The sequence below is a fragment of the Xenia sp. Carnegie-2017 genome, unplaced genomic scaffold (genome assembly GCF_021976095.1).
Source record: "Xenia sp. Carnegie-2017 unplaced genomic scaffold, XeniaSp_v1 HiC_scaffold_21, whole genome shotgun sequence".
Classification (NCBI taxonomy): Eukaryota; Metazoa; Cnidaria; class Anthozoa; order Malacalcyonacea; family Xeniidae; genus Xenia; species Xenia sp. Carnegie-2017.
In genome coordinates, this window is record NW_025813484.1 from 7,794,608 (window position 1) to 7,816,846 (window position 22,239).

Sequence of the window (22,239 nt, forward strand, 5' to 3'; positions counted from 1 at the left end):
TCAACAAAAAAAAATCGTAATATTTTATTGTTATCAACCGACATGGTGGATCATTTTCCCGTGAGTTACACATGAAAAATATGAATATGATTCAAATGTTGTACAGGTATTGTGGTTGTATTGTTTCATATTACGACATTTTGCAACGAAAATACCGGTTATGCAATAACACGTATTCGTGTAGATAATAACATGCTTACATTTTATATAAATTTTTACATGTTTAAGAAAAGTAAACGATAATTGATATATAGAAGTATCATCAGAAAAATTAAATATAGTTACAATTAATAATTGACGGTCTCATACGTTATTAAGACTCGTACACAACATACATCATACGAAATTACAATCTAGAGAATTATGCTTAGTTACAAGACTTTAAAATAAAAATTATGTGCAACAAATAACGTTAAGAAGGACTACTTTGCTGCTTTTCTAATTAAATTGAAGCAATTAATTGAAGTCTATAAGATTAAATTATGGGTCATGTTATTAAAGGAATATTTTAGCGACAAAAGAATTTGTTGAACAAGCCACAGCACTTTTTGTGAGAGAAACATATATCACGACAAAATTCCAAATGAAAGTTTAGCAACAAAACATTTTATCGATTTCAATCATAACAATGTTCTCCTTTCACCAATAAGTCAGTATAATATTGCTTTGTCACCACGACCTCCATAAAGAAAAGGGTCTTTGCACGTAATGTTGAAAGCCACAGGTTATTTATCATAAATAAGATGTAAAGTCTATTTTGACTCTCACCATTGCCGTTTGTTGTTTTTTTATGTTGTCAATGTGATTAGTTTTCGTCATAGTGAATATGTTATTCTGTTTGTCTTTCTAACAATTATAGCTAAGACCAAGCACAACAAATTAAATTGTATTTAAAATTGTTATTTATCGTTACATTATTTATTTAATGTTTTGGAAGGTAAATTACTTGTAGTTTATATAGTCACGAAATGAATATTTAACTGGATGTATTTTAATAAGTACAGATTACATAGTTAAGGTTGCTAAATTATATGTAGTGTTCTAAACAAATTGATCGCCATATTTCATGAACGCATTGGTAGGTGTAACAATACAAAAATTTAATCACAACAGTTTTAGTATACTTCTTTAAACATTTATTTAACAAAAAAAACATCAAATGATTCCGGTACTGATCAAATTATATTTCAACAAAAACGAGGTACAAAAAGAGCATTGATTAAAAATCGACTTCAGACGATGTTTTTGATGAAGATTTTTATAAGTCGTATTCCTCCTTCAGTTGTTTTACGGCCTCACTGAAGGCCACACTTTTCCAACTCGAAGGTATTTTTGCTTCCTTTGCTTCATAATGTTTCGCCAGTTGTTTCGAGAACTTTACCATGAACCATTGCCAATACCTAGACGCTTCAAAAGAGAGATCTGGAGGAATTTTCCACGATTTGTAGTAATCGTTTACTGACTGATAATCTTTGTAGGGATGTGGTTTCCAATTTGTGTCAATGTTTTGAAATGTTCCATCTCCAGCTACAAGAAATGTACAAATATCGGAAATCAATATCTTGGTTTCGGAATTGTAATGACCTGCCAAACCCAGAGGACGGTGTAATTTTGTCGAGTATTGCTGGTGTATTTCTGTCACGTGTTCACCATCGTCGGAAAGATTTGACTGCTCCATAGTCTGATCACACAAAGCTTTACAAAATGGACAAACAGCCTGACACCCAAGCAATAATTTTGAAAGCATTTCGTGGGGTGCTGGCTGCCAATTACTTATAGTTTTACTATTCAGTTCAGCATCAGTAAGGGATTGTACAAAGTTTTCGACCAACTCACGAATTTTTTCGTCAAATATATCAGTTTCTTTTAAATCTTCATCCAATGTAGCGACAGCAAACATTTCTTTCGTGATGGCAAGAGAAGAACACTGTTCCACAAACTTTTTAATCCAATTCCTTACTTTCCAAATCTCATTTCCTTGTTCGATTTCATGTCTAGCTTGCTTATTTGCCACTTCAATGGCAGAAAATATATCTGACTTCAGCTTCTCTCCTTCAACTTTTAACAGATATCGTACCAGTTTCGATTCTTTGTTCAAGCAAAAGTCTTCGACGTATTCCTTTAATTTATTTTTCAAAAATTGAACAGGATTCTTCAAATAAGGAATAAACAATTCAAAACTAGGGTTTTCTCCAAGTTGAATCAAAACACTGGCATGAAAGTGAGCCTTGCTTAGAAACATGCTTTTCGTGGAAAGCTTAGTAACAACTGCTTTTACAATGCCTTTGTTAAGTTCTGACATTATAGGCTCACGAAGCACATCAACCAATGACGTGGCCGCCAAAACTTCTTTCTCCATCTCTTTGCAAAGGTTGATAAAATACTTTTCAAGCCTTGGTCTTAAAGTACTTTCAAGATTCCGTCGAGTATCACGCTCTTCAACATAACGCTCTTCCATTTTATCAAAAATAGGAAAGGCACGGGCAAATGTGTATAACAGTATGTCACATACTAATGGTTTTTTAAACTTCACGTTTTGTTTCTCTGTTTCTTTATCAATGGTAGAAATGATTTCATCATACATTGTTATAAGATCATTTTCAGTAAATCTAACAGCAATGTTGGAAACTCTCTCTACAATTTGCTTTCCTTGAGAGATAACTTTATTTTTGATATTACTTGCCCTTGACACATCATCGTGTATGAACCAATTATACACGTTTTGGACCACTTTCAAACCCCTCCCTCCATTAAATGAAAGCACATTTCTATCAATGACAGGATCAGCATTAAAAAAAGCAGAAATTCTATACTCTTTTGGCTTTAGTTTCGTGATCATGTCAGCATTAAGATCAGAATTTTCTGCTAGAAGAATATTAAGCATATATTCATTGACATCACGCTTTACTTCCTCACAAAGGGGAACTTCGCCAATCCATTCTTTCCATTCTTTTTGAAATGCTGCTTTACATTCTTCTTCGTCATTTGTTTTTTGAGATGGCACTAAATTTTTTGCTCTGTCCACAAGTTGTTTTTCATAATTTTTTTTCATTTCTTCAACATCTTGTTTTTGCTGCAGATGGTGGAAGGTTGCCTCACAATTTTCTATAACAGACGCTTCCTGATTTCGTTTGTATCTTTTAATTTTATCCATCACGTCTTCTTTCCATTGTTCAAGTGTTGATCTATCTTCACTACTTTCAAAAAACGTCCGCATTTCTTTCTCCATTTTCGTCTTGAGTTCTTCTGCCTCTGCAATTATACGTTTTTTACTGCTCATCCAACATCTCTCTCTTTCTTCTCGTGTAGTGCATATTTTCAAGTCTCTTTCAATACTTCTCTCAATTTCAGCCATTCCATTTACCATTAGTATTACTGATTCTTTGAACATTTTTTTGTCTAACGATGCATAAGCTCTGATTTCGATCACATTTCGGAAACTAAAAATGAAGTCTTCCTTTAGCATGGCTTGCCATAGACCTTTAACTCGTTCACGGAATGAAGAAACAGTTAGCTTGACCACTTCTTTTGAGCACATAAGTTGAATAATATTCTCCTTTACTTCTTGCAAGTCTCTACCATAATTTGGGTTTATCGGAGCCATGGGAGGACTTCCTTTCAATAGACTTGGTATGTAAAATACGTCTTTATTTTCATCAAATGCCATTATGTCATCTAATTTTTGAAACTGATCTTCACAATTTTCTTGTATTGCTGCAAGCCTTGCCATATGGTTTAGATTTTGTTTTAGATTTCGCCTATCCATCATTAACTTATCTGCAGCGTCATCAGCAGCAACATTTTGATGGACGATCTTGCATGATTTCTTGTCTTTCACAAGTTTCATTTTCAAGAAAGCATGAACAGCCATCGCTAAAAACTCTTTCATTTCATTATAGTTTACACCAAAGATATTGACAATCGTGACATCAGCAACACCAACAGCAAAAGTTGCCAATTCATTATCGTGTTCTCTCACTTCTGGGTCAGCCATTCCTTTCAGACCTTCAGTATCGATGGTCAACACATAATCAAAATTTGTGTCACATTTAAGTTTATCACTAAGTGGAACAAGACAAGCAAAAGAACCACGAGTACATCTTCCTGCACTTACAGGAAACTCTAAACCAAACATTGTATTTAACATTGTCGATTTACCCGAACTTTGAATACCTAACACAGAAATGACGTAAATGCTAGCGTTATTTGTTTGATTTTCTAATTCTTCATAGACAGCATTAAACCATTTCATTGGTATGTAACCTGAATCACCATCCAGCAATTCCAAAGGCTCCCCGGAAAGAAGAATTTTTGCTGCAGCACCTGCATAATCATTTACTGCAATATCAGGAAGCTGATAAAGTTGGGCAACCTCTCTAATGATATGCTCCAAACCAAATGAGGACTTTAATATCAATTCTTCCAGTTTATTTAAATTCTTTTCTCCCTCGGTTTGTGAATCTTGATTATCATTGTGCGTATTTTTGGTAGGTTCTTTAACAGAAAGTAATGCCCGACGATATTTTTGATGTAAATCTGTCATCACAAGTAGAGAAGCTTTGTCTAATAAATACTTCAAATGATGCAAATTTCTATTCAGTTCCTGTTCATTCATTACAGGTATGGAATTAAGGAATTTAATAACACCTTTGTTCATACTATTGAAAGATTCGATCTGAGCCTTTTTTACATTTTCCAGTTCTTTGTATAATTCATTGACAACTTCTTCTTGTTTGATAGTGGGACGAAATTTTGGATTATGTATCTTTTTTTCTAAATCTGCTAAAATTGGTACATGACCTTGTAGCTTAAACAGCTTTTTTGCTTCTTGAATCCCATCAAAAAGCCACGTTTCCACAGTTTCTTCCAATATGATAGAAGCTGGGTCCTCATCAATATAAACACCACTTTCCTTTGAGTGGCATTTGAGATTTTCTAAAGATTTCAGTTTACTTTCTTCAGCATCTTTTGTATTTTTCTGTATGACCTGGCGAATACTTTCGAAAAATTCATATTTGTTTGGCTTAAGTGCTTTTGTAAAGAAAGATAATTTTGTACCATGATACTTCTTTAAATCTTTGTAGTACTTGTTCACTTCTTCTTGCCTTTTTTCGTTAAAAATCAGCAGTGTTTTACCTTTGGATAATATAGCTTCTTCCAAAAAATTCCTCGCTTGTTCGTCAGGTATTTCAGAGGGCAATAAAATACACAAAATGTTTGATATTTCTCGAATTATATTAACTTGTTTCTTGAAACTTTGAGCATCCCCGCGTAGATTGGCAAAACAGATTTCAGTTCTTAAGGTATTCTTCTCACACCTACCTGGAAGATACCACACAAGTTCAACCAAACCATCTACGATTTTCCTTTTAACATCACCACCTTTAATGTTTTTATGAAAGAAGAATTCATGAACACCATTAGCGTCGCTGATAATCTTGTTCATCAGAGATGACTTAGACATGGTCACATTACCCACCCGGATAAATGAAACTATGGGAAAGGGATGTTCTGTTGCGTACACCTCTTTTGCGGAGTCTTTGATTGAGGCACCTCTCCAAGACTTTATTATTTTTCCCAACGCTAAAAGCAAGATAGTTTGCTTCTCCACTGGATCATCAGGATCAGGTAAAATAAAGGGAACGCTGAGCTGACATGCACTAAGTTTTACAGCTAGAATTTGTCGTAAGAAATTATCAGAACAATAGAAAATCCCTAATAAAGCATCCATAGGGTTAACTCCTTTCACAACTTTACTTTCTTTATCACTGTCACTATATTCGGAATCATCTTCATCTTCCAAACTCTTACTTTTGACTTTATCTGATTCAATCTCATCTATATCCTCATCATCGCTATCACTTACATGAGTACCATCATTTGATTTTAAAATAACTTTACTTTTTTTTAATGGTTCCAGTTTAAATTCAAGTGCTTGGTGATTAGCCATCATTAACATTTTAAGAATATAATTGGGAATTTGGTCAGGAGAAGTCAGTTTGTCGTCATTAAACGTTCCAACAGAACGTGCATGTTTTGATGTAAGTTTTGTTTTAAGACCTAAACGTTCGCATAGTTCAGATATTGCCTTTTGTTTTGTTTTATGAGAAGTCTTTTCTGTTTTATTGGAAGTTACGCCCAATTCGAAATCCTGACGAAATTCTTTTGGGCCTAATTGAAGAAATACATAAAGAATGACCTCCAAAAATTTAGCTGTTATATTTATAGTTTGTGTACTACACAGCACACGCCTTACAAATAACGACTAAGATTAATTTTACCAGTAATTTTACCTGTGATTTTGTGTGTTAAAAATCAACCAAAAATTTTCAAAATCTCAAAGCAAGGCGATACTGTATATTGCGCAAGAAAGCAAAACTTTATGCCACAGTTTGACACTGTTTCAAGGACCCAAACCATTAAAATAATAGATTGATCAATCTAAGATAAACACATGAACTTGGGATAAACAAATTATTGTGGCCCACAAATTTTTTTTGCAAAGTTTTCCAATCCAGCTTAATGCGATAGATATTTGCAGCCGCAGGTACAAACAAATTTAGTGCGCACTGATATGCTACTCTCAAATGTTAGCTATTGTAGTTTGCGGTAATCTTCATCAAAAATACAATTCCATTTAAGACACAAACGTTTCTCTTTCATTTTAGCTTTAAGCTGCTTATGTTCATATAGATAAGAGACGTCATTGGTTTCAAATTTTACAAACACGTTTAATTTACTCAGAGAAAGTACGAAATTGTGACCAGGGTTACAAGATGCTATTTAGGGGGAATCTTTCCATGTTTTTACTGGTTTCGGTATAATACTGATGATTAAGCGTAAATCGAAAATTAAACTATTATGGCTATATTCAAGCCTTGATCAACAATTGTTCTAGACAATTCTATCATTTTTATTTCTTTCCTTGTTTTTTTTTTATCTTTTTATCTTGTCTTTTTTGAAAATTGTTGTTGTTATTAACAAAAATTTTCCAAGTAAATTAATGTGAAGTGTTAATGAAGTACCCATATCTCCCTTTCACAATCCACTTGCATTGGCTTTGCAAATAGTTTAAAAAGGCCAGTTTTCATGCCGGTTATAAAACAAGACACTCTGGCACGAAATGGAATTCGGTAGTCATCTTCAGAGTCAAATGAGGAGTAAACGTCTGGTTAGCCGTATTTGTTATCTGGTTCTTACGTCATTGTATAGTGTGTACATGAAATGTGTGGGTGTCAATTGTGTATTTTCATTGTGAATTAGTGTGAAGTGAAATGTTTTTAGTTGTGATGTGTGATTTAGGTGTGATGTTTTTAGTTGTAATGTGTGGGTGTCAATTGTGTATTTTCATAGTGAATTAGTGTGAAGTGTAATGTTTTTAGTTGATCGTCTGCTTGTATTGTGAATAAGTCGTTTGTAAGGTACCGGTAATTGCTGTGAACTGTTCAGAGGGATTGGACATGTCATGGACAGGTATGATTACTGCGAACAATTGGACACCCTTGTTAACGACAGACAAACGTACGAACAACTCAAACGAGACCAAACACCATCATTAGTACGCAAATTTAACAGCAAAATCTTCTCTATGATAAAATCTAACATTATATCTGAACGTATTTACTATCGACGTAGATGTTCAGTACCACGACCACCCAGACTATACGGACTACCAAAACTTCACAAACCACAAATACCCATGCGACTAATTGTATCATTCTGTGGTTCGTCTACTTACGAACTATCAAAGTACTTGACGAACATAATGCAACCACTTACAAGCATATCAAAACACAAGCTACAATCCACTGAACCTTTCTTTAAAAAACTGAGCACTATGCAAATACCGGACAACTATATACTAGTGTCTTTTGATGTGAAATCACTGTTCACCAGTATTCCACTTAATTTGGCACTTACTTGTACAAAAACTTTCATTACAAACACCATGGACATACTTCCATTACCGACAGTAGCCATTATGGAACTACTGGAGCTCTGCCTCACCTCGACTTACTTCCAGTACAAAAGTAATCAATACAAACAACTACGTGGAACAGCAATGGGCTCATTCGTTTCTGCTCAAACCGCTCAAACTGCCACGCCTCCTACATCGGGAAACCTGGCAGGAACTTAAACATAAGACTTACTGAACACAAACGAGTTACTAAGAAACAAGACTAAACTAATCACAATGCCGAACATCACCGAATCACAAAGCACAACATTGACTGGGACTCGGCAAAATGCATTACTTACAGTACTGACGTACAAATTTCCTGTACACACAATACAATGACTTTTATGACTTTTACTGACCTGACTTTTACTCCTCATTTGACTTTGAGATGACTACCTCTAAGGTGGTCGAAACGTCAGTCAACAACAATAAAAACAGTCCTTCTCAAGACTATACCAACCTGGACGATCTACATTTACAAACATGTAATTATCAGCTTTGACAGTAACGTAGCAAGCAAAAAATGGTTGGTCCTACTCTAGAAAAACGATTAGGAAGAACAGTATAGCTGTAATTTTCTTTTGTACAAAGTTTTCTATTTGGTCACTGTTTGGTAAATAATTAGGATAAACGTCTTAATCTTTCTTTACTGTACGTCTCTCTGTATAGCAAAAAGAGGTAATCAGTTGGGCGATAACAAAAACAAAGTCTTAGTCTGTTTAGAAAAATATACGAAAAACAGAATGTAATTTTCGTTTTTTCTGATGGTTAAACGGTGGAGAACATGAGTTAAGTCACAATGCAATTAGCTCTACAACAGCTCAAGCATATCCATGTCAATGACAATCATGCAGTGATTGAAGCAATCCCTTGGAACCACTGAAGTTGTTTATCGTGTTGAGGCTATGATTGTATATACTGCAGGAACAACAGCTGGAGCATATCTATGCCAATGACAATCATGCAGTGATTGAAGCAATCCCTTGGAACCACTGAAGTTGTTTATCATGTTAAGGCACCGATTGTATAAAATGCAGGAACAACTATTGTTACAAATCGCATAGCTCACAGAAGCTGTCTTGGATAGCACAAAATCATATACCAACTACGAAAAATTGCAAGAAAAGACATCTGCCATGATTTTATGTTACTAGCATTTCCCAAGGATGCAGCAAAAACAAAAGCCATTTCCGATAAAAGCCATTTTCTGGGAAATCAAAATTTTTCTAAATTTTACCGTTATCTAAGTTTTTTTAAATAAGAAAACGCTTGTGCAATATCATTTGAATGACATTATTTGCAGTCAAATTCTCTGACGATATTTTGGATATCTGCTTCGACTTTATGCTCCGACGATATTTGGGATATCTGTTTCATGGGAACTATTATTTTTCCAAAACGTAGTGTTTCTGCACAAAATTGAGAGAAAAACAGCTAAGGTACATCGCGAATTGACACCAACTTCAAAATATCCTGCATGTTAGAATAAAAAGCGTCTCCCTCGAAGTGTTTACTACTGAATCAGCTCTTGAAAATGGTTGTCGACTGAAAAGAAACGCCATTTACAGAAATAACTTTAACAATCCTTGCGGCTCTCGGATAAACTTAGCCGAAATGCAGAGACGTTTGTCTGTGGAGCCCAAAGCAAAAAACTGTGGCATAATGACCTCTTCCTGTCGTTTGGCAATTGGTAGGGTATGTCCCTTGAAAGATAATGACTGGATGCGACTTATATTTCTCTCTTTGTTTACTCAATAATACTGACATGAAAAACAGCGTTTGTATAATATATTTCATAACCTCTGGTCGAATTATATAAGCATCAGTCTTAGTGTCATGCAGACCCTTTCATCTTACGGTGAATTCATCTGAGAGGTAAGCAATCGGGTCTGGTCTCCAGCTTATGAAAGTTAGGAGTTAGTGAGTTGATCTCAAGATGAAGAAATCGGTTTTACATTGAGCAAACAAGGGATTAATGATGTTTGATCTAACATCTAGGCGTTGCTACCCGAACAGAAAGAACTCAAGGAAGTCATAATCTGGGCAGCTGTTTCACTTGCCTAAAATACTATCACGAATATGTCTTACTTGATGCACCAAGTTAAATGATCCTGAGCAAGTTGAATGAGTTAAAGAGAATGTGCCCTTCTTATAAGATTCATGTATGAACCGATGTAGTGTTGCACACGTTCAGGAACACAGTTAATGAGGAGCTTGTTTGTCAAAAGAGATTGAATGGCTAAAAAGGCCCATTTCAGTTCAAGAAAATCGATATGAAAACGTTTCTTTATAGTATTTTCATTTGGTTTGTTGTTGGCATCGAACAGACCCATGCATATGCAGCCTTGCTTTGATGCATCCGTGAAATATAATATTTCTTTTACGTATTTCGGGGTACATAAAAGTTGCAGTTCTATTAATTAATTTAGTCGTAAAAAGTTGCTAAAGCAGTAATTAGACTTACCATCAATGTCCTTTTCTTTTTCCAAAAGAACGTTCTTCCGATTTTCTTGACCTATAAACATTTTTTGAAATTTTTTATAATCCAGCTTGATGCAATTGGGATTATTTCCAGCACAAGCAGCAATTAGATTATCTGGTGCACCTTGATAGACCACCTTCAAAATTCAGCCAATGTTGTTTACAGTAATTATCATCAATAACAAAAATGGAATTTAAGGAACAAGAGTTTTGTTGTCTTTTACTTCAACTCAAGCAGTTTATGTTCATATAAAGAATGAAAATTATCGTTCTTTTCAAATTTTACAAGCACTTTTCATTCACTCGGCCAAGGTAGACACAAAATTGTAACCATGTTTAAATAATCCTTTTAAGGCGAGGTCTTTCCCGTGTTTTTACCGATTTGACGTGAGACGTTGGCAATTTTACGTCAGTAGAATGTGAAACTTATAGCAAAGCTTAGTTATAAATTGCTCTTTGACATCATGTTTATTCACTTCATCGTCTTTTCATTCTTTTCTTGACGGTTCTGTGGCTATTATTAATAAAATATGTTCACTTTTTCGAACAAGTGAAATATTGGGATACAAAGATGCAACACTCACACCTCCCTTGCACAAGCGACTTTGGGCCAGGTGTATGATGCAATCCAGCACGAAAAGCAATCTGCTATGTTTTTAAACGCGATAAATTTTCCTATATTTTCTCGTTCATAACAAATGAAAACGTACCCTTTACATGATCAATCCTATCTTTTGAGGTGTTTACGTTTTCCTCTTTGACGATATTATCTGCGACGTTTTCCTCATTTTTCTTTTCTTTGTCAAAATCATTCAAATCATTTTTCTCCGTGGTTTGGTTAGATTCTTTATCAACTAGAAACGGAAATTTTTTTTCTAACTTTAAAAATTTTTCGTGAAACTGTGTTACAAACTAATGGATGTACAACAGGGCCTGGGAACTGTTGTCAAAAACATGGATGCAAAAAAAAAATTTTGGATGAAAAACGTCCACTTGAAAAATTATATTTATTACTCGCTGCCTCCTGATTTTTGAATGTCGTTTCAATACAAAATACAACCAGGATAAACAACCACCGAAAACTAAATTATTAAGATATGCTCTAGCGTTATAAGTAATGCACTCATTTATACGAATTGCAGCCATTATTCCAGCAAGATATTTAGAGCTTTTCACTTGTTTTCAACGACTAAAAAGACACGACGTCATTTCTTATATTGAAATATTTTCCATTTCATTGCGACGAAATGACGTCATGTAATTGGCAAATGAAAACCTTAAATATTTTGCTGGAATGATGGCGGATGTAAGGACGCAGAGCACACTTGAGTGAGCCTTCTGTATAGTTATTATTCTGTGATATTGCAGTGAAAATTTTAGGACATAATAAAATTTATAAAAAGCGCTAATAATGGTTTTCGCTTTGGTATTAAGCAGTTTTTCTCTGCAGATAATAATACAAATTATACAAATTACAGCCGAATAAGGGTTGAAGAGAAAATATTGCTGTGTACTCATATTTATGTCAATGACGACAGTATTCATTTATAACGCTTGAGTATTTCATCAAAAAGGCAATACCTTGTAAAAATTTCTCTAAAAGATCCAAACGACCTATACTGATTAAGGCGTCTGCCAATTTTTTTATAGTAGCATCTTTTCCTTTTTCCTTTTTCCAATGCAACAGCATTTGAAATGCCTGAACATTTGAACGAAATGATTCCAGTTCAGAATCAGTTTGTAATTGTCGAGTGGCATGATGTTCATAACAATTTTCTTCATCTGTTAATTCACCAGGTAAACTATCTAAAAAGTGATAAAAATAGATTAGTGCGGACAATTTATCTACCAAAAAGAAACAAGTCTTGCATATTGGGTCTTAGCCAAAAAAATTGCAACAGTTTCGCTCTACAAAGCATTTATGAAAATTTTTTCTTTCACATTTAGTCAAAGTGTACAAGTGTTCTTGAATCTAGTTCTCATTTCATGCATACTTTGCCAAATAAGTAAATTTACTTATTGTAAACTATCTTAAGGAATTATGGCTTTTGCAAAATACTGATATAAGTGATTGCCATTAAAATTTCAGCATACATCTAAAACGTATTTTCGTGGAAATTGCTTGCTTTCAATTGATTTCAAGTGATTACCCTCCCTCAGTAACGCACCTTCCACCGATTATATCTATTAAGTTATAAAAAATTCAAACATTTTTTGCTATATGACGTTCGATATTAAGGATTATGGAAGCATGAAACATTATAAATGTTTGCATATTATAAATTACTTTTTTCAGACGGAAAGCCACAGTTGCTATTTTTGGGTTCTATAAAGAACTTCCCATCTCTTAGATCAAATATCTCCAATGCTTTATACAATTTTAAGCATATATAGGTTCTCTTGCAGCCTATGATATCATCATCATCATCATCATCATCATCATAATCATCACTATCATCGTCATCATGATCGTCATCGTCTTCGTCATCATTTATTTCGCACACGGCATAAGCAAATGGCTGCCAAACATTTTCTCGATCCTTTAAATAAACAAGACTTCCCGAGTCACCTTCCTTGAGAAAAGAGCCATCACTTTTCACTTTAACAGCATTTTTGAAAATCGGTTCCTTCGAAGTTTTACCAAAATATGAATAACTCCGTTCACTTATGAAGCCCTTGGTGTGATTACTTGTACGAACTTCGACAAAACCCTGGCCATTTCGTAATCTTTCATAAAGCTCTTTGTTCATTTCTTTTAATCTTAACGCAAGATTCTCCATATCATCTCCACCGAGACGCTGAAAATCTTCTTTCTTTCCAACTGGAATAGACATAAAATCGGTCTCATCATTAAACACACTAACCGTATTGCAGGGAAAGGTACCCAGTTGTTTCTCCTCTTCCCAATTGGGCGGTTGGCAGAAATATTTGTTACAATTATTGTTATTTCTGGCATCAACAGTATCAATTATTTTCGAAACATCGCTTTCCTGATCTTCCACTCGGTGACTGACACAACCAATATGTGCACAGGTCAAAGCGAAATAGTTTTTATCTTTACTACTGAGCATTGTTAGCTCACAGCTAATATCTCGAAACGTATTTAATAAACAAAGATGACCATAATATGTTAACTTTAATGGTTTCGATGCTGAACTTCGTAATTCGATGAATCTTGAAGCTTTCCATCCAAATTTAGAATCAATCCTTTTTTTTATATTGTCTTCCAACATTTTTTCCTGTTTATCAACTGTAATAAATAAATGTTCATAAGGTATCTCTTGGTTTGGAACAGATATTCTAACAGCTCCGTTAATCCGCACGAAACTAAATAAGGCAAAATGAATAAATATAAGAAAGAGAAGCTGATTATTTGTCCGTGTTACATATTATGTTGTCGCTCTTTCTAAAAATTTTGAAGAGAAAGAAACGTTTTAGAGTCCTAACATGATTTGTCGTTGTTGCTCTTGTATGACGTAAATGTGTGAGTTTTTTTAGATGTTTTATTCATAAAATGGCGTTGTTTTTGCCAGCATAACGGTAGTTAACACCAGCACGGAGAGGATACGTAAAAACCACTCATTACTTGTAATGAAGAGTGTGATCTGTATTCTTTATTGATAAATCTAAATTTAACATAGACCTTTCAAAAGGGAAAAAACTTTTTATAGAAACCAACGATAAACATTAACTAGCCTAATAATTCTTCATCTTTCAAAAATAATTCTTAAACACGGTTGTGTTGGTGCTGTGTATGTTAAATGTGATTGAATAATTTTTCTGTAGATGACATAATGGTTCATGAGAAAATTGTAAACAAACGTGACAGAATCTCGCTTAAGATTTTCAGGAGTTTACAAACTGTTTTCGCTTGAACTATTGAAAATAAATTCGTAAAAATACACGGGGTGTGTTACATTGTCAGTCAGGAAAGTTGCCATCGAGTGCTTACAGAAAAAGACAAAATGGAACAGAAAAAACTATTGCCAAAGCACAGAAAACTTTATGAAAGCTTCCATATTCATTATTGTATAAAAAAACAACTATTGAATTCGATTTTTGCATGATATAATGAAATATTCAGACCTTGGTCAATGCTTTCCGCCTGAGCTTTGCTTTGGTAGGTAATTTTGACCTCTGTTTGAATAATTCTTGATATCATGCTCAACCTCATCCAATAATTGTGAGCTAATTGTTTGTTAAGATCAAATGCCTAAACAATATGAAGAACTAAATCTCCACCTCGCAAAAGTTGCTATGAATGAAACTTCATCATTTTTTCTTAGTTATGGAAGATAACAAAATATAAAAATTTTACCTTTGGAGGGTATTGACAATTTCATCTCGAATGTTGTAATCGTCGTTGAGGAACTTTTCTTTAAAAACTTCATTGGTGTCCGTCACATTTTCAGGTTCTAGAAGAATATGGAATATTGTCTAAAACGGTCTTAAGATAGAAAATTTTTTGGAAGCAAAATGTTGAGAAAGTTGCAAACAAAAAAAACCACAGTAACTTTAACTGAAAGAAAATGTTCGAGACTTTTTTTTCGCACGAGTTCTACTTTCAGCGTTTGCCTTTGAATCAATGACATAGCAGCCCCCATAATTTTTATCCTGCTATACGTAAGTAAATTGTACATCTTTAGTATTAGTTTTTTCTTTAGAAATTTTTGTTCTTGCAGTGAGTGAACATATATGCATAGCATGACAAAATTTGAGGGCTGAGGGCTTTAAGCATGGAATGCTTTAAATCTTGTGTTATCTGAGTTATATTTTGACTTTACCAATGGCTAGTGATTTTTCCAAAATTCATTTTTCTGTCACACAAAACCCACAATGCGCTCTCCATAGCAGTAATAGATTTTCATAAATCATTATATTAATGAACGTAAAATTGTCATTGAAAATTGTAATTACGTAAATTTCACTATGAATAACAGAGCTGTAGGGGCAGAAATTCACTCCAGGAGACGATGGAGCAAAGCGTTCCAAATTGCCGACCTTTTTTTTGCAGCAGTGTGCCGAAACTTTTGCATGTTTGCAACAGTGAAAGTAGCATATTTTCAATAAGATTAGATCAAAATGCTCTACTGTGTACTTGTAACTCATTCAAATTAGTCGCCACTCATTATTTTATGAAGAAGAAAATAAACTAACTGGATTTTTACACTAGCTGTTGTCTGAATGTTGGGTTGAAAAGCACTTTATTATGAAAAATTAAGTTGGAATGATTTGAGACAACCATTATCAAAATTTGCTTAACCCCAGGTGAATACAAAAAAATTTCCGTTCAGCACAGTTTTGACAAGTTTAGAAAAGACTATACCTGTTGTATGTGTTTGGCTGTCCATATTTGTATTTTTATTTTTATCTATGAAATAGAAAAAATTACATGCTTTTTACTATTGCAATATAAATCATAAATTCTAAACTTAATGCCCATGATTCAACCGAATAATTGATCATGAAACCTAACAATTACAATGTTTATCCTTTATACACCTTGAGTGAGGGAGAAAAATAATATTACTGAAATAATGTTTTTGATATTATTTCTTATTTTCAGAAAAATTTCAAGAAGACATTTTTCCGAGTCCTTATAATGGCACAAAATGATAAATATACAGAAGGATCACTGAGGTGTGCAACGAGTTCTCACGTGCGCCATATTATTCCATCTGGTAAAAGGTTGTTTTTAACCATTTAAGTGACATGATGTCATTTCTGAGTAATGAAATCAAGAATGATATGCGCGGCACAACATGCACATAGACAAAAACATGAAGTGTTCACTCTATAGTGATCTTATCTTTGTCTACAATAGATAAATTTCCCAATGGAACCTGTAACTTTTATTGCTTCTTAAAACTGTCTACATGAGCTTTCAATTTACGTGTATCTTACAATTCATCTAATTAATCCACTGAATTAGCAAGGGTTTCTTAAAAAAGAAGACTCCATATATATTTACTTTGACAAGGAAAGAGGTGGCCCACAATTAATTTATAATACATTGATCAAACCATATATTATCGCAAATTAGAAATTAGTTATAAATTATTATACAAAGTAGATTATTTTGTTTCATATTAAAACTAAACAAAAAAACTTTGATAATAAATATCCCTACATATTACCTTCCAGCTGGCGTGGGAATCCCTGATGAGTTCTTTCGCATTCGTCTAAAATAAGACGGGAAAAATTCAATTCATAGTAAAAAAAACACTTCTTGAATGAACAACGTTAATTAAAATTAGCAATCATTTATCAATCATTTATCTGACATCATGTCATGAATGCTTAGTTTAAAGTTCAAATCACAATGTTTAATATTTATCAATAAAATATACGGATACAAATGTTAAAGTTTTAAGATTCCTTTAATTTAACCAATTTATTGAACAATTACTGTTACAATCTGAATATCGTGCCAGCTTTTTGTAATATCAACAATATCCAGTAAATAACTTGTCTCGGTCCAAAAAGAAAAACTCGCTGAAGTTGTAATTAGGTCTTATAAATAATGGAAATAGTTTTGTACACAGGACTTTCAATGTGGCGTGTCCTAGTTGTACGACTTGTAGAATATGTTTTTTATACATTTTAAGTGAGCGTAAAAGCTGTATAAAGAATTGATCAACAATATTAGCCATTAATAATCAAAAATATAAGTATTGTGGTATAATACGGAATGATTCTGTTTTACATTTGTATTCATGCTTGCGCGTTTTTGATAAACCAATGTATATATATAATAAACCAAGTGAGTTATAATAATTTGAGAAACATATTTCAAAAAGCAAGTATCCTTGACGTATTTCTATTCGCAGTTAATTTTAGATGGCAAACTGTTTAGCTATATAATTTATCAATGTGATGACTGTATTAGAAAGCGAATCCAAAAAGTTCTGCGTAGTGGCGATGGTTTTCAGATTTTATTATGTAATTTTTGGCCTGTAAATGTATGGTTTCGATGCATAGAGAATTTTCTATCGTTAAAATTGAGATGAATATAAAGTCAGCTGATTGACAAACAAACTTTTCACGGGTATGCAGCCAAAGCAAGGTTCCAAAATGTTTTATCATATTTGGAGAAGAGCATCGTATAAATAAACATAAAACAACTTGTTATAAAATGAGAATGTTTATGAGTCAAACATTAGATACGTATTAGTACTTTTTCGATTTTTTATTTTATAAATTTGTTTATTTTCGGAACGATCTTCGTTTCATTATTGGTGAAACTTACTGCAAGCGAAAAAATTTGACAGCTTTTCCTAGCTCACCGTTTAAAAATTGATTATACTTACATCAAAATGCTAATGTTGGTGTTGAGCAGAGTCCTTAAGCGAAGTGACACATATTCTAACGTATACTTTAAAATAGAAACTATCACAACCGATATATAAGATGTATATTTGCTATGTTTATTAAGATACTCTTCACAAATTGAAAATAAGTGCTCCAAACTTCATAAACAGATCAATTATTTTTTCTGAAAATTTAGCACTGAAAGTTTTCTTTGAGCGAAAGAAAAAAGTCATTAAAACATTCTCTGCATTTCTTTTCAATTTCTTTACAATTAGACAACAAAAATAATGCTACCTTGTCGATGGCCAAAGGCATTTAAATTTTTAACTAACATATTCGCGGTGGCATTTTTTCTTTCTGTTATTTTGCACTTCAAAAGCATTTCCAATGGCAATTTATTATTTACAGAGCATATCTTTTGCAAATTTTCTTCTGGTATGTCCAGCATTCTAGCAAGCTCCAGCCATTGAGGATATATCTTTTCAGCAATTTCCCAGAGATCACTATCTTCGGGAACATTACTCACTACTGTAGCATCGGGATGTCCTAGATGTACAACAAGGTAATAGTTAACAATTTATAATGCTACTAATATATGTGATTACTTTCAATGTCGCTGATATCCCTTTCATTGTAAATATAACATTTCGACATGCCTCACGATTTCAAAATTTGCTAAACATACTGGTGACCCTTACTACACCTTGCGCAGAAAGGTTTGTTGACTATCTTAAAATTAACCTGATTACATGAGGCAAACTAGCTCCCAGCCAGCAATGTCGCTGCGATATTTTAACGAAGATTTGTCGTTAATAAAAAATTTAGAACATCTAAAACAGTATAGAGAAATTATTTAATACAACCGTCTTGTGGAGTTGAAAACTAACATCAAACAGAAGAGAAACGAAACATATTTAGTAACTTTTGTGAGAGAACATGACATGTTGGTCACCGGGCTCTTCAAAGCCATGTTTATACGACTTACAGGTTTATAGCTGACCTGGGACCAAGTAGCTGGCGTAAACATTAAACAAATCAAGACTGACCTAGTACAGTGCCACATTAACTAATGGGAACACTGGGATTTTTTTCATCCCAAAAATATTTATTTCAAAATGAGACTGAAATTAAAAAGACAAAGATGCATTGCAAATACAAATGCTGCTGAGATAATCATAATCAATCAGAGAAATGAGTCCTAGGCAGTTGTATAGCAGTCAGTTATTTCAAATGAGTGATCTTTTCGAGATAACAAAAAATGTTTTGGTTTTTCCCCTTAAATATCCATCACTCAAACCTTTCTTCACACTCGAGACTAAATCTGTCTTCAGTTTAGAAATACCTTTCCATTCCAAGCTCACTTCCATGCCATAATGCTCACTGCTCCCTTTGATTATGTAAATTATCCTTTCACTTGAAAGCAAAGCCACCTTTCCATTTGCATGATGAACAAGACGAAACAAACCATCAAATAATTCTGAAAAATATCCTGTATTCATCAGCATTACAGACCATTTTATTTTAATTTCGTTGGTTTCAATGGAAAAAGTTTCAATAACAAGCTGTGATTTGTCCTCTTTAAAATAAAAACCTTTGATAGTGTTGTCAAAGGGAGTGTAAATGACTCGAGTGTATGCATTGATTCCTTTAACCTGTGAATGAAATTTCATCTTTTTAACAAAAGTGTTATCCAACTTAAAAATGATGAGTTCGTAAGATTGGCCTGATGCATTTGTCAAAATTGCTATATTTCCACAGGATGAAATGGACAAACTTTTCACTTCATCATCAACTGGTTTACCTTTAACTTTTCGTACAACAGACTTGATAAAACCACCTTTAACTTTTTGTTCAAAAGACTTAATACGTTTACCTTTACCGTCACACACATATATATTGATTTCACTTCGTTTGCGTCTTGAACTTTTAACTGTAGCAAGGATCACTTTGTCATTGGGCGTGGCAGCTAGAAAAATCTTACTAAATTTTTTATCATTAAGAAAATGCAAAGAACAATTTTGAACAATTCTGTCTTCCAAACAAAGTTTCAACACATAATTGCCATTTGAATGGTCTTTACGATACAAAAGTAGATATACCATGCCATTTTCATCAACGTTCATGCATTTTACTTGTCTATTTTCAACATTCAGACTTTCTTTACACCATGTTTGAAACTTTTCGCTCTTGCTGTCAAGCTTTTGCAATTCATTTCCATCGAAAACAAGTAATTCCCCTTCTCTGTTTACGATCATTTTCTTGTTAAAGAAATCAATATTCTTACGAAGGTCAGTTGTGTACCAAGGTAGTGACGTGGCAGTAATTTCCTTGATGTTTTTGAAATAGAAAGGATGAATCAACTGCTTGCCATATTGAATCAAGGGCCACTCCATAACATACATTCTCTTGTTAGTGTGCTTAAATATGAAATCGGCCAAATTGACGTTGATACGTATTACACTGTCAAAGATTTCGTCTCCTGGGTTATTTTGAGATTCGGCCTTTATTTCCGCGACAACCGATGAGTTTAATTCTTTCAAGCATCGCAACAAATCTCTTGTCGCTGACTCACAGTTATCCAAGTGTTGAAGAATAGCGCTTGCTATGCGAATCGTGCTTGCTGTTATCTTATCTTCGATGCTTAAAGACGCATCCTCAAATGCTTTTTTCGCCCTCTCTCCAGCTAGTTCAAACAACGGTTTAGATTGAGATAACATTGTTGTTAGCAATGTTGACGACGATGGTTGCTTTGCAGCACACCCTTCCAAATGTTTTAGCTTTTCAACTCCGTCTTCAAAGTGCAAAAAACTGTGCCGAAGATTCCTTGGCGAATCCTCGCGAAGATTTCCTGACGAATTTTCGCGTAGTGTCTCCAATTTGTTCTTGAATTCATCAATAAAATATGTTCCATTTTTGCCTTCCCAAACATCCACAACTATGCTCAAAGCGGATTTTATTCTTGCTTCCATCACCATTAGAGACTGAAAGTTGTGCTCAAAGAAAATAATGTATCCTTCACAAAGGATAATAATGTGCAAATGTTTTTTCTTCTACAGAATATTCTAGACAGTCTTCATTACAGTCATTAGTAGATAGCAGGCCAGTCTATAATGTGTTTAAGTATTCATTGTTAGAAAAAAATAGAAACACAACAAAATTTTCTTTACATGTTTAAGTAAAGTCCTAACAGCATTTTTCATCGCAAATTTACGATCGCTTTTATTCAATATTGACTTTACCCCACCATTGATGTAAACATTAACCAATTTGGCTGATAATTTACTCAAAACTAATCAAATGTACACATTTTGTCCTGCATAAAACATAAATAAACATTCAATAACATCTGCAAAAAAACAAAAAACTTTGAAATATTCATAGGAAAGAACGGAAAACAATAAGATTTTGTGAAATTTTAATTAGATCAGTTGATGACTTTGCACCACTCGGCCACAGTATTGAAACAGACAGTAGGTTCATTTTACTGTGTAATCTGCCGTATAATTAATTAGATTACTGGCTGCAGCTAGCCACCTAGCTCACGGCTCCTGTTGGTCCGAAAAAGTAATTTACAGGCTACCACTATATTAATCACATGCGTAATAAGACATGTGTGTAATAAGACACAAAAAATTTCTACAGAATGGGACTACTGTTTGTTTCCATATTGTGGCACGGCAATTATTTTCAATAACTCTTAAAATTGATGCATTATCCTGTGCACAATGATTATGAAGGGATGCACCATAAAAATGGTCACCTTTGAAATCTGCTGACAGTAAGAGTTTGCATGGTTCAACAGTAATTGATCCCCAGCAGTATTGTATACCATTGCATTTACGTCTCCATCGTGGTAAATTGCTGTTGAATCATGCTACTTCTCAATCTTGACTGATATTAAAGATGACCAGTTTTTATACACTCAGAATAACTTGTTTGATCTGTTAGGAATTTTTGAAATACTAAAATTTGTGTTTGCTTCCCCCAAATTGTTATCGTTTCTGCCAAGTCAAGGGAAATCCACAGTGGGGAAACCCCACAAACCGGCGTAAGAATGCAAAAAAAGGTAGAGAAACCTATATCACGAGACTTTATGAACGTTGGATGGCCAGTACGGATATTTTAAACAAGGCAGCCATATTGGCCGGGGATATGGAAGCCCCTAAAGTAATTAAAAGGGTTTAAATTTCATTTATTTCATATAAAGGGTTTAAATTTCGTTTAAATTTCATGACTACTGTGAAAATTGCAAAAGAATAGTGTTAAATTATTTTCTCTACAACTATTCTTGTTGTAAGCGGGCCCCCTTAGGTCAAGATGCTCGTTGGTTCTAGTCTGAGTCTCTAAAGTAATTAGTATTACTATTCCTTACTTACCAATTTTTTCAAAAACTTATCGTTGGCTGCATTTTGTACGATAGAGTCCATAATCCCTTGTCTATTATTATCATTTTTTCTAGATTTATCAGCAAATATTGTAAGAAATCA

At 33.7% G+C, this 22,239-nt stretch overlaps 1 protein-coding gene across 6 annotated transcripts in view; it reads right to left on the reverse strand.

The window, feature by feature from the left end:
- The window catches only part of LOC124444980 (interferon-induced very large GTPase 1-like), a 45,935-nt gene continuing 23,696 nt past the window's right edge, over positions 1-22,239 (reverse strand). For 3 of the 6 annotated variants that reach the window (XM_046995685.1, XM_046995683.1, XM_046995682.1), the window contains 9 exons: positions 18,047-18,298; positions 16,579-16,623; positions 15,768-15,812; positions 14,760-14,856; positions 12,729-13,768; positions 12,023-12,247; positions 11,152-11,295; positions 10,425-10,475; positions 1-6,171 (listed from right to left, as the gene is read on the reverse strand). In XM_046995685.1, coding sequence (XP_046851641.1) covers positions 1,259-6,171; positions 10,425-10,475; positions 11,152-11,295; positions 12,023-12,247; positions 12,729-13,768; positions 14,760-14,856; positions 15,768-15,812; positions 16,579-16,623; positions 18,047-18,298 — 6,812 coding nt within the window. In that variant the 3' untranslated portion in view covers positions 1-1,258. Of the gene's footprint in view, positions 6,172-10,424; positions 10,476-11,151; positions 11,296-12,022; positions 12,248-12,728; positions 13,769-14,759; positions 14,857-15,767; positions 15,813-16,578; positions 16,624-18,046; positions 18,299-19,094; positions 20,858-22,239 lie in introns of those variants that run through there. The other 3 variants (XM_046995681.1, XM_046995680.1, XM_046995684.1) reach the window with 2 other exon arrangements.